The 12,536-nt window shown below is 37.4% G+C and overlaps 1 protein-coding gene across 1 annotated transcript in view; it reads right to left on the bottom strand.

Moving 5' to 3' along the window:
* PSMF1 (proteasome inhibitor subunit 1) overlaps positions 1-12,536 on the bottom strand; it is a 47,635-nt gene that overhangs the window by 19,792 nt on the left and 15,307 nt on the right. The window contains exon 4 of the mRNA XM_059897715.1: positions 6,247-6,429. Within this exon, the coding sequence (XP_059753698.1) occupies positions 6,247-6,429 (183 nt within the window). The remainder of the gene's footprint in view (positions 1-6,246; positions 6,430-12,536) is intronic.

The raw sequence follows: 12,536 nt of genomic DNA, 5'->3' as shown, positions 1-12,536 counted from the left end.
ATGTAGCTATATAATAAGCCTGAACATTGGGTAGAGTGATTTCTCCCTCTTTATGCATTTTCAAAATTGTTTTAGCTACTACAAATTCCTTTGCCTTTCCAGGTAACTTCTGGAATAATCTTGCTCTATCTACAGAAATTTTTGTTGGGATTTTTATAGGAATTCAATTAAACTAGTAAGTCTATTTGTAGAGTATGTGACATCTTTACTACGTTGAGTCTTCCATCCTTGAACATGTTATGTCTCTCCATTTATTTAGGTCTTCTTTGATTATAGTTTTCAGCATAAAAGTCTTAAACATGTTTTGTTAGATTTATACCTAAGTATTTTTTTCAGTGATTGCAAATGGTATTGTATCTTAAATGTCTGTTTCCACGTGTTTACTGCTAATATAGTGAAACATAATTGACTTCTGAATGTTGAACTGGCATCCTGCAACCTTGCTATTATTTTTTTGGGTAGATTCCTTGAGATTTTCCATATAGACCATTATGTCATCTGTGAATATAAACTTCCTTTCTTACCTATATGCCTTTTCTTTTTCTTGCCTTAAGAAAGACAAAGACAAACACAAAACTCTCAGTACTATGCTGAATAAGACTGGAGAGGGTGGATATCCTTACCTTGTTTCTTAGGGGGAAGGAATCCTTTTGCTAGTATAATGTTGGTCCCATAAAATATTGTTTAGGTATTACCAAACCACTCTCTAGTTGAAGGAAAAATACAAAAGTCTCAATCATGGGTGATTATTATCAGTTCTCTTCTAGTTTGATCCTGGGATCCTCATTTCTATTGTTATATATTCACATTTCCAATTAAGCCAAGGTTAGGACCTTTTAATTTTTTTTTTACATCTTTATTGGGATATTTCATGTTTCATAAAATTCAGCCACTTAACAATGGTTTTTAGATGTTCACAGTGTGCAATTATTCTAATTTTAGAACATTTTCTGCACCCTAAAAAGACACCTTGTACCCATTAGTCATTCCCCATTAATGCTCTCTAATCCTTCCACCTCAGCTCCTGGCAACCACTAATCTACTTTCTGTTTCTATGGATCTGCCTATTCTGGACATTTCACATAAATGGCTTTTTTCACTTAGCATAATGTTTTCAAGGTTCACACATGTTGTGACGTGTATCGGTATCAGTACTTCATCCTTTTTTATTGCTGAAATATTCCATCGTATGCATGTATCACATTTCTTTATGCATTCATCAGTTGATGGACATTTAGGTTGTTTCCACTTTTTGGCTATTATGAATAATGTTGCTATGAACATTCATGTACAAAAGTTGTACATGAATATGTGCACAAACAAGTAGTATATCATTGTAATTTGGATTTCCACTTCCTTAATGATGAATAATGAACATCTTTTCACATGTTTATGGGCCACCTGTACATATTACTTGGAGAAATGTCTATTCAAATCCTTTAACCTTTTTAAAATTGGGTTTTCTTTTCATTACTGAGATGCAAGAGTTCTCTATGTATTCTGGATACAAGTCTCTTGTCAGATATATGATTTGTAAATGCTTTCTCCTATTCTGTGGGCCGTCTTTTCACTTTCTTGATACTGTTCTTTGATGCAACAAAAGGTTTTATTTTTGATGAAGTCCAATTCATTTATGTTTTCTTTTGTAGCTTGTGCTTTTGGTGTATCTAAGAAACCACCTCTAATACAAGGTCATGAAGATTTATTCTTAAGTTTTCTTCTAGGAGTTTTATAGTTCTATCTAGCTCTTACACTTAGGCCTATGATCCATTTTGAGTCAATTTTTGTGTATAGTTTGAAGAATGGGTCCAACTTCATTCTTTTTCATGTGGATATCCAGTGTCCCAGCACCATCTGAAAAGACTACTGTTTCCCCAATGAACTGTCTTGGCACCCTTGTTGAAATCAATTGCCCATGAATGTATGGGTTATTTCTGGACTCTCAATTCTACTCCCCTGCTTTACATATCTATCCTTATGCCAATAGCACACTGTCTTAATTACTGTAGCTTTGTAATAAGTTTTGAAGTTGGGAACTGTGAGTCCTCCAACTTCGTTTTTTTAAGATTGTTTTAGTTATTCTGGTTCCCTTGCATTTCCATATGAATTTTAGGATCAGCCTGCCAATTTCTACCAGAAAACCCCACAAAAAACCCACACACACAAGCCTCCCCCAACCCCCCTACCCCATACCAAACAAAAAAACGCTGGGATTTTGATTGGGATTGCACTGAGTATGCAGATCAATTTGGGGAGTATTGCCAAATATTGTCTCCCTATCTATGAAACACTGGATATCTTTTTGTTTAAATCTTCCGACTTCTTTCAGCAACATTTTGTAGTTTTCAGTATACAAGTCTTGTACTTCTTTTGTTAAGTTTATTCTTAAGTATTTTATACCTTTGGGGGTTATTACAAATGAGATTATTTCCTTAACTTCATTTTCAGATTGTTTACTACTGGTGTATAGAAAATGCAATTGATTTTTGTTTACTGATCTTATATCATGTCATGCTGCTGAACTCATTCATTAGCTCTAGAAGGTTTTTAAAAAGGATGCCTTAGGATTTTCTATATACAGGATCCCATGTCATTGGCAAATAAAGATTGCTTTCCTTCTAACTTTCTAATCAGGATACCTTTTATTTCTTTTTTTTGAGTGATTACTCTGGCTAGAATTTCAAGTACCATGTTGTAGAAAAGTAGCAATAGCAGATATCCTTGTCTTGTTCCTGACCTTACCGGGAAACATTTCCATCTTTCTCCATTAAGTAGGATGTTAGCTGTGTGCTTTGGGAGTTGAGAAAGTCTCCTTCTATTGTTGAACGCTTTTATTGTGAAAGGGTGTTGGATTTTGTCAAATGCTTTTTCTCTATTGAGATGAACATGTGTTTTTTGTCTATTGTTCTATTAATATGGTATATTACACTGATTTATTTTAAGATGTTAAACCAAACATTCCTGGAATAAATTCCATTTGGTCATGGTGTATAACCCTTTTTATATGTTGCTGGATTTCTTTTGCTAGTATTTTGTTGAGGATTTTTACATTTATATTCATAAGGGATACTGGTTTGTACTTTTCTTGTGATGTCTTTGGTTTTGGTATCAGGGTAATACTGGCCTCACAGAGTGAGTTGGGAAGTGTTCCTCCCTCTTCTATTTTTTGGAAGAATTTTTGAAGGATTGGTATCAATAAAAAACTCACTGTTAAGGAAATTTTCAAAGGGACCAAAAAATAGTACAAAGTCTAATTTATGAACATCCATGTACCTTTCCATTCAGTTTTAATAATTATCAATATTCTACCATTCTGGGCTTCCCTGGTGGCACAGTGGTTAAGAATCCACCTGCCAATGCAGGGGACACAGGTTTGAGCCCTGGCCCAGGAAGATCCCACATGCTGCGGAGCAACAAAGCCCATGCACCACAACTACTGAGCCTGCGCTCCAGAGCCCGCGAGCCACAACTACTGAGCCCACAAGCCACAATTACTGAGCCCGTGTGCCACAACTACTGAAGCCCACGTGCCTAGAGACTGTGTTCCACAACAATAGAAGCCACCATGATGAGAAGCCCATGCACCGCACCGAAGAGTAGCCCCCGCTCGCTGCAACTAGAGAAAGCTGCACACAGCAAAGAAGAAACAAAGCAGCCAAAAATAAATAAATAAAATAAATAAATTAAAAAACAAAATATTCTACCATTCTTATTTCACCTACATTCATTTCCCAATGTCTCACTCTTTTAGGGGGTGAAATTATTTTAAAGCAAATCCCAGACATATCATTTCACCCTTAAATACTTCAGTTAATAAAATTATATATATACAATAGACAAAGACTTCTTTTTTTTTTTTTAACATAACCAGAATTTAATTATTTCACCTAAGAAAATTAGCAGTAACATTATCAAATACCTGGTCCCTGTTCAAATTTTCCCAAATATCTCAAAAATAATTTTAGAATTAGTTTATTTGAATCAAGATCAAAACAAAGTCCAACACTGGATTTAGTTGATAAGACTCTAATTAACAAGCCCCCTCTTCCTTTTCTCCCCATGCCATTATTTGATGAAAAAAAACAAGATCAATTAATCCTGTAAAAATTTTTCATGTTCCATACATTGGCTGGAACCCATGTATCCTCATGTGTCTCTTCAACTCATTCTTCTACCTCTCATGCTTCTTTTAAACTGGGAGTTCAATCTAGATTCATGTTGTTGTGAACCTACTATTGCATTATATTAGAATACACAAAGTCTGGCTGTCCCACTTTTAGTGTTAAGATTGACCTATGGGTTCAGGTGCTATCAGTCTGATTCATCCATTATAAAGTTGCCCATCAACCTTTTACCTAAAGGTTTTAGCAACCACTGACAATTTGTGCCCAGTCACTACATTATTTCAGCAGAAGCTGCAATATGGTGATTTTCTCATTCTTTCTGTTCTTCCAAGGCTAGGATTTCTTACCTTCATAATTCCAGATTCAGGTCTATGATTCCCAATTAGGATGGCAGAGTCTCCAGGTGCCCTGGAGGTGTTTTTGTGTAAGCCCCAGGGGTGTTTTTGTTTGTTACAGTGATTGGAGAGTGCTTATAGCATTTATAGGCAAAGACCAGAGATGCTTCATGCTCTATAATCCACAGTAGAGCTCCACATAATGAATAATCTACATCCTACACAACTTGCCTAAGTCTTGTTAGACATTCATAGAGATGTAAAGCCTACATAAAATTACCTACCATAAGTTAGTCTAAGGCCATTTTATATGTGAACACAAAGTATTTTTATACTGTTTCAATAAAAATTTTTCCAGAAATGTAACTATAACATAGCACGTGCCTGCTTTTGTTACTGTCGAATTCAAAATAATTCCATATACAAGTGCAAATGCCTATCTTTTTTCCAGTGTAATTATGCTCAGGCATCTACACAATGAAATACACATTATCTTATTAATTACTCACTTTTTATTTCTCATTTATATTATAGTCAGGACTTTATACTGATCCTTTCTGAAACTGTCCATTGGTAAGTTAGATCATCTATGAATTCCATTTTGAGGCAGTGAAGGAGACTTCAGAGAATATTTGTTTTGAAATAGGAAGTAAATCTGAGAGACCTGAGAATTACTATCTACTTAAGGTCTAAAAGTCTCCCCCAATTTGATTGCTGTCCAGGGCTTATCCTTAAATCTTCCCACCATATTCTGGTTGCATCACAACAGAGCACTGTGCTGGAGTGAGGACACCTGGACCCCCAGCCCTGGCTCTGTCTCTTTATTAGTGGCTGGTGACCTTAGGCAGGTCATCTTAAATAAAGAGGTTAGATCAGACAAGCTGTTCCCAACCTTTCAACCACTTTTTATTATCCTCCTCTCTCCCCACAGAACCCAATATTTCCAAAGATTGCCAGAGACTTGCCAATTATTACTTATTATAGTAATTAAACAAATTTCCTATTTATTTAACTAACCAAAGGTATATAATTGCAAAACAGAGTCATTTTTAACAACGGCAGCTAACACTTATTGAGTGCTTATTATGGCCGCACAGTGAGCCCTCTCCACAACCCCGCCAACCCCACCATTACTACCACACTGTGGACTCCAAACTGGGACGTGCCATCTCAACTAGAGACTAAGGTGTCCCTGGTCCTTGTCTTCTCCCTCAGAGCAGAAGTCTCCAGTCCTAAGTGCTGCCATCCTAATCTGCAAAGACCTTGTATATGACTTGCTCATACCTCATGCTGTTTTGGCAAAGTTTTCAAGTTGTAAAAGAGATCAGGGGACTACAACGAAGTGAAAGGCAAAGAAAGGGAACACTGGGAACATATTCCCTCCAGGAACTTCCAGTATTTCTACATCTTTGCATTTTCCCCAAAAGCCTGGTCCAGGGTCCTGCACAGACAAAGAGCTCTGGAATAAAAAACTGAACTACCTGGGCAGCAACTCTGGAGGGCTGCACACGCACCTCAGAGGCACTGACCCTTGGGCAGACTCAGAGGCTGTGTGTGGCCTCTAGAAAGGAGGCAGGCAGCCTTAGGATGCTGGGTTGTTGGGGTGACTAGTAGCAGTACAAGAACTCACTGCTCCACTTACATCTCCACTTCCTATCTCCATATACCAAGACTCTGACAATTCTATTGAAGACACATGGAGGCCAGAGGGGGGTCAAGTGGCAAGGTGGTCATGGTTGGAATCCTTCTGCAGAGGAAGGGGCTGCCACTGTGGGCTCTGTACTCACCAGGGAGGCTGCCGGCTGGTATGTGGGTGGCGTGGGTGAATCCGGAGTGGGTCCACCTCTCTGGCAGTGGCAGGGGGAAACTCCTGGTGGGGACTTACGCTAGCCTTGACCCAATGCTCATGGATAGGTGTGATGATCCCAGACACAAGACGAGACCGAAGTTCCTCACTCTTCTTGTAGACCCTGCAGGAAGGAGACGAGGTGTCAACTGCTTGCACCTGGTTGGCAACCCTGCGTACAGTATTTTGGCGGCGGCGGCAGCGGCAATGGCGGCGGTGTCTCTGATAGCTCTTGGTGTCACGCTTGGACTGTTTGCAAGGGTGGGAATGGGCCGCCCGGCGGACCTGGGTGAGGGGGGTAACAGCCTGGGGTTGTCTCCGAGATTTGGGCCTAAGCTTCTTAGGCATCTGAGTTGCCCCTCCTCGCTTACCACCCCATTAAAAAGCGGTGAGGGTGTAGGGGCACAGGGCCTAGACTGGCTACTCCTCTGTGCCCTGCCCACCCCACCCCACCCCACCCCACCCTCAGCCTCATTGTGTGTTCATCACATGTCATGGGAAGGGTCATGGAAGGCAAAGTCTCCATGGGGAGGATGAACCAGGTTCCTGGTCCAAGTAGGCAGGGCTCTCAGGGCTTAATGTCCAATTCTGTCACTAACTCAGGGGCCCTTGGAAGGCTGCTCTAGGCCTCTTTTCTCTGCTGGTGAGAGACAAGCAATGTGAGCTATAGCTGAAGTGTTGAGGCAGACTGAGGTAACAGGGAGTGGGCAGGACTCCACAGAGTTCCTAAAAATCTGGTGTTTTAAAATGAGCCATATCTGGGGTCAAAAAGCAAACCTTATAAATCAGGGACATAGAGAGCAGACTGGTGGTTGCCAAGGGGGAGGGGGGTGGGAGAGGGTTGGATTGGGAGTTTGGATTAACAGATGCAAACTAGTATATATAAAATGAATAAACAAGGTCCTACTGTATAGCACAGGGAACTACATTCAATATCCTGTGATAAACCATAATGGAAAAGAATATGACAAAGAATGTATGTACATGTATAACTGAATCACTTTACTGTACAGCAGTTATTAACACAACATTGTAATTCAACTATATATCAATAAAAAATAAGTTAAAAAAAAAGCAAACCTCATAAATGTAAAAAAAGAAACTGAAATCATACAGAGTATGTTCTTTGACCATATGGAATCATACTAAGCATCAAAACTGGAAGGAAGTCTCTAAACACATGGCGTTAAGCAATACAATTCTAGATAATCCATGGATCAAAGAGGAAGTCTTGAAAAAAAATACAAAGTACTGAATAATAATAAAAGTACAACATATTAAATTATGTGAGATTATAGCTAAACAGTGTTGAGAGGAAACTTTATAGCACTAAATGTTTACACTGGAAAAAAGGAAAGAAATCAACAATTTAAATTCTAACCTCAAGAAGCTAGAAAAAGAAGAGCAAATTAAACCAAAAGCAAGCAGAAATAAGGAAATAATAAAGACTAAAAATAAATAAATGAGGGGCTTCCCTGGTGGCGCAGTGGTTGAGAATCTTCCTGCCAATGCAGGGGACACGGGTTCCAGCCCTGGTCTGGGAAGATCCCACATGCCGCGGAGCAACTAGGCCCGTGAGCCACAATTGCTGAGCCTGCGCGTCTGGAGCCTGTGCTCCGCAACGAGAGAGGCCACGATAGTGAGAGGCCCGCGCACCGCGATGAAGAGTGGCCCCCACTTGCCACAACTAGAGAAAGCCCTCACACAGAAACGAAGACCCAACACAGCCATAAATAAATAAATAAATACAAATAAAAAAATAAACAGGAGCTGTTGTTTAAAAAAAAAAGCATGGTCCCCACACTAGCAGGATCAGCATCGCTTAGAAGCCCATTAGAAATGCAGATTTCCAGGCACCTCCCAGAAAAATAAATAAATAAATTAAATAAATAAATAAATGAGAAAACAGAAAAACAAGAGAAAATTAAAAAAACAAAAAGCTGGTTCTTTCAAAAAATGAACAAAATTGATAAACTTCCAGCAAGAGCAACAGACATAAAAAGAGAAAAAACAAAAATCACCAATATCAAGAATGCAACGGGATATTATAACAAATCTGTTGCCATTGACAGGATAAGAGAATACTAATAACAACATAATTGAACAACTTAGAATAGACTAATTCTTCAAAAACCACGAACTGTAACAATTTAGGCAAAATGAAATAGATAATCTGAATAGTTCTATTAAAGTAACACAATTCATACTTAAGCACCCCCCAAAAGAAATATCCAGGTCCAGATGATTTCAGTGGAGAAGGCTTCCAAACATTTAAAGAATTAACACCAATTTACAGTCACTTCCAGAAAATACAAGAGAAGGGAACATTTCCCAATTCATTTTTATGAGGCCAGTATTATGCTGATATCAAATCCAGACAAAGACAGTACAAAAAAAAGAAAACTACAGACCACTATTTCCCATGAACTTGGATGCAAAAATGCTCAACAAAATATTAACAAATTAAATTCAAAAATATATAAAAGAATTACATACCATAGGATTTATTGTATGTACGCAAGGCTGGTTCAATAGTTACAAATCCCTACCATATCAATAAGCTAAGAAAAATGATATGGTTATATCAATTGATACAGAAAAGGTATTTGACAAAAGCCAACATGATAAATCCATTCATGATAAAAACTCTCAACAAACCAGGAATAGAAGAGAACTTCCTCAACATGATACAGAGCATCTACAAAAAAACTACAGCTAACAATACACTTAGTAATGAAAGACTGAGTACTTTGTCTTTAAGACTGGGAACAAGGTAAGGATGTTCTCTCTAACCACTCTTATTTAACATAATACTGGAAGTTCCAGCCACTTCAGTAAGGCAAGAAAAAGAAAATGCACACAGATTAGAAAACAAGGAATGAAACTGCTCCTATTTGCAGATGACGTGCCAGTCTATCTTGAAATTCCCAAGGAATTTACCAAATAAACCCCTCCAAGAACACTACGAATTCAGCAAGGTGACAGGATATAAGATCAACACACAAAAATAAACTGCATTTCTATATACTAACAATGGACATTTGAAAATCAAAACCAAGAATGGAACACCATTTATAATCACCTCTCACACCCCAAAAGAACAAAAAACATGTCCAGGACCTATATGTTGAAAATTATAAAATGATGATGAAAGAAACAGAGCAAGACCTAAATAAATGGAGAGACATACCACATTCATAGCAAAAATGTCAATTTTTCCCATTTTAGGTTTAATGATCTGTAAGTTTAATGCAAATCCTATCAAAATCCCAGCAAGGTTTTTTATGCACAAAGAGAAGTTTACTCTAAAGTTTATACAGAAAGGCACAGACTGAAGAATAGTGAAAACCACCTTGTCAAAGAAAAAGTGGGCGATCTTGAATCACTCTACTCAATATTCAGGTGTACTATTGATACATAGTTACAATAATAGATACTGTGTGACACTGGCAGAAGAACAGACATAAAGATCAATGGGAAAAAAAAAAGAGAACCCAGAAATAAACCAACACAAGTACAGACAACTGATTTTTGACACAGTTGCAAAAGCAATTCAATGACAAATGGTGTTGGAGCAACTGGACATCCATAGGCAAGAAAATGAACCTCTCCCTAAACCACACAACTTATACAAAAATTACTTTAAAATAGACCACAGACTTAAATGTAAAACATAAAACTATAAAATGTTTAGAAAAAAAAATAGGAGGAAAGCTTTGAGATCTAGAACTAGGCAAAGGGTTCTTACACTTGATGCCAAAAGCTTGATCCATAAAAGCAAAAATTTATCAAATAGCTATTAACAATTAAAAACTTACGCTTTGCAAAAGACCTTGTCAAGTGAATGAAAAAACAAACTACAGGCTGGGAGAAAACATTTATAAACCAAGATCCAACAAAGGAATTGCATCTGAAATATACAAAGAACTGTCACTAGCCATCAGGAAAATGCAAATTGAAACCACAATGAAATACTACTATACATCAGAATAACTAAAATGAAAAATAGTGATAACACCAGAAACTGGTGAAGATACAGAGAAACTAGCAGTCATACACTGGTGGTGGATATGTAAAATGGTACAGACACTATGGAAAACTGTTTGGCAGTTTCTTAAAAAACTAAACATGCAATTACCATTGAACTCTTGGCATTTATTGTAGAGAAATAAATATGTCCACACAAAAGCCTGTACATGTATGTTCATAGCACTTTTATTCGTAACAGCAAAAAATGAAACAACTCAGATGTCCTTCAACTAGTGAATGGTTAAACAAACTGTGAAATGCCATGCCTACCATACCATGAAATACTACTCAGCAAGACAAAGGGACAAACCATAGATGCATGCAACAACTCAGATGGATCACAAGGGTACTATGCCGAGTGAGAAAGGCCAATCCCGAAAGTTACATACTGTATGATACCATTTACCACGAATACCTAGGATAGATGAACGGATAAACAAAATATGGTAAATACAGTGTTAAAATTTTTGAACACTCCCTAACACCATACACGAAAACAAACTCAAAATGGAATAAAGATCTAAATGTAAGGCCGGATACTATAAAACTCTTAGAGGAAAACATAGGCAGAACACACTCTGACATAAATTGCAGCAAGATCTTTTTTGATCCACCTCCTAGAGTAATAAAAATAAAAACAAAAATAAACAAGTAGGACCTAATTAAACTTAAAAGCTTTTCCACAGCAAAGGAATCATAAACAAAACAAAAAGACAACCCTCAGAATGGGAGAAAATATTTGCAAATGAATAGACCACCAAGGGTTTAATCTCCAAAGTATACAAACAGCTCATGCAGCTCAATATCAAAAAAAAAAAACAAAAAAAAACAAAAATCAAAAAACGGGTGGAAGATCTAAACAGACATTTCTCCAAAGAAGACATACAGATGGCTAAAAAGCACATGAAGAGATGCTCAACATCACTAATCATTACAAAAACACAAATCAAAAGTACAGTGAGGTTATCCCCTCACAAGAGTCAGAATGGCCATCATCAAAAAATCTACAAACAATAAATGCTGGAAAGGGTGGAGGAAAGGGAACCCTCCTACGCTGTTGGTGGGAATGTAAATTGGTATAGCCACTATGGAGAACAGTATGAAACTTCCTTAAAAAACTAAAAATAGAGCTACCATATGATCCAGCAATCCCTCTGTGGGTATATATCCAGAGAAAACCATAACTCAAAAAGATACATGCACCCCTATGTTCATTGCAGCACTATTTACAATAGCCAGGACATGGAAGCAACCTAAATGTCCATCGACAGAGGAATGGATAAAGAAGATGTGGCACACATATACAATAGAATATTACTCAGCCATAAAAAAGAATGAAATAATGCCATTTGCAGCAACATGGATGGACCTAGAGATTGTCATACTGAGTGAAGTGAGTCAGACAAAGGCAAATATCATACGATATCACTTATATGTGGAATCTAAAAAAATGGTACAAATGAACTTATCTACAAAACAGAAGTAGAGTCACAGATGTAGAAAACAAACTTATGGTTATTGGGGGAGGGGGGAGGGATAAATTGGGAGATTGGGATTGACATATACACACGACTACATGTAAAATAGATAACTAATAAGGACCTACTATATAGCACAGGGAACTCTACTCAATATTCTGTAATGACCTATGTGGAAAAGAATCTAAAACAGAGTGGTATATATATATGTATAACTGATTCACTTTGCTGTACACTTAAAACTAACACAACATTGTAAATCAACTATACTCCAATAAAAATTAAAAAAAAAAAAAAGACAAAATTTTAGAAATGGAGAATAAATGATGGTTGCCAGGGGGTTAGGGGTGGGGAGGGGGAGTGGGTGTGGCTATAAAAAGCATCAGGAAGGATACTTGTGGTGATGGAAATACTGTCAGTGTATCAATGTCAATATCCTCACTGTAATATTTAAGGTAGTTTTATACAATGTTATAATTGAGATGAAATGTATAAAGGTAAAATGTATAAAGGATACAAGTCTCTCTGTATTATACCTCACAACTTACAACTGCATGTAAGTCTACAGTTATCTCAAAATAAAAAGTTTAATTAAAAAATCACTTATTACATAACCATAAAATCACTGAGATTAGACTAGATCAGTGGTTTCAGGGCTTCTCTGGCATGGAAGGGGGCCCAGGAAGGGCAATGGAGAAAGCCAAGTGGATAGGGCACAAGGACC

This window comes from Balaenoptera ricei, chromosome 15 (genome assembly GCF_028023285.1).
Source record: "Balaenoptera ricei isolate mBalRic1 chromosome 15, mBalRic1.hap2, whole genome shotgun sequence".
In the NCBI taxonomy this organism is placed as follows: domain Eukaryota; kingdom Metazoa; phylum Chordata; class Mammalia; order Artiodactyla; family Balaenopteridae; genus Balaenoptera; species Balaenoptera ricei.
Note: the sequence above shows the minus strand (reverse complement) of the source record. Positions and strands in the feature narration are given on the sequence as shown.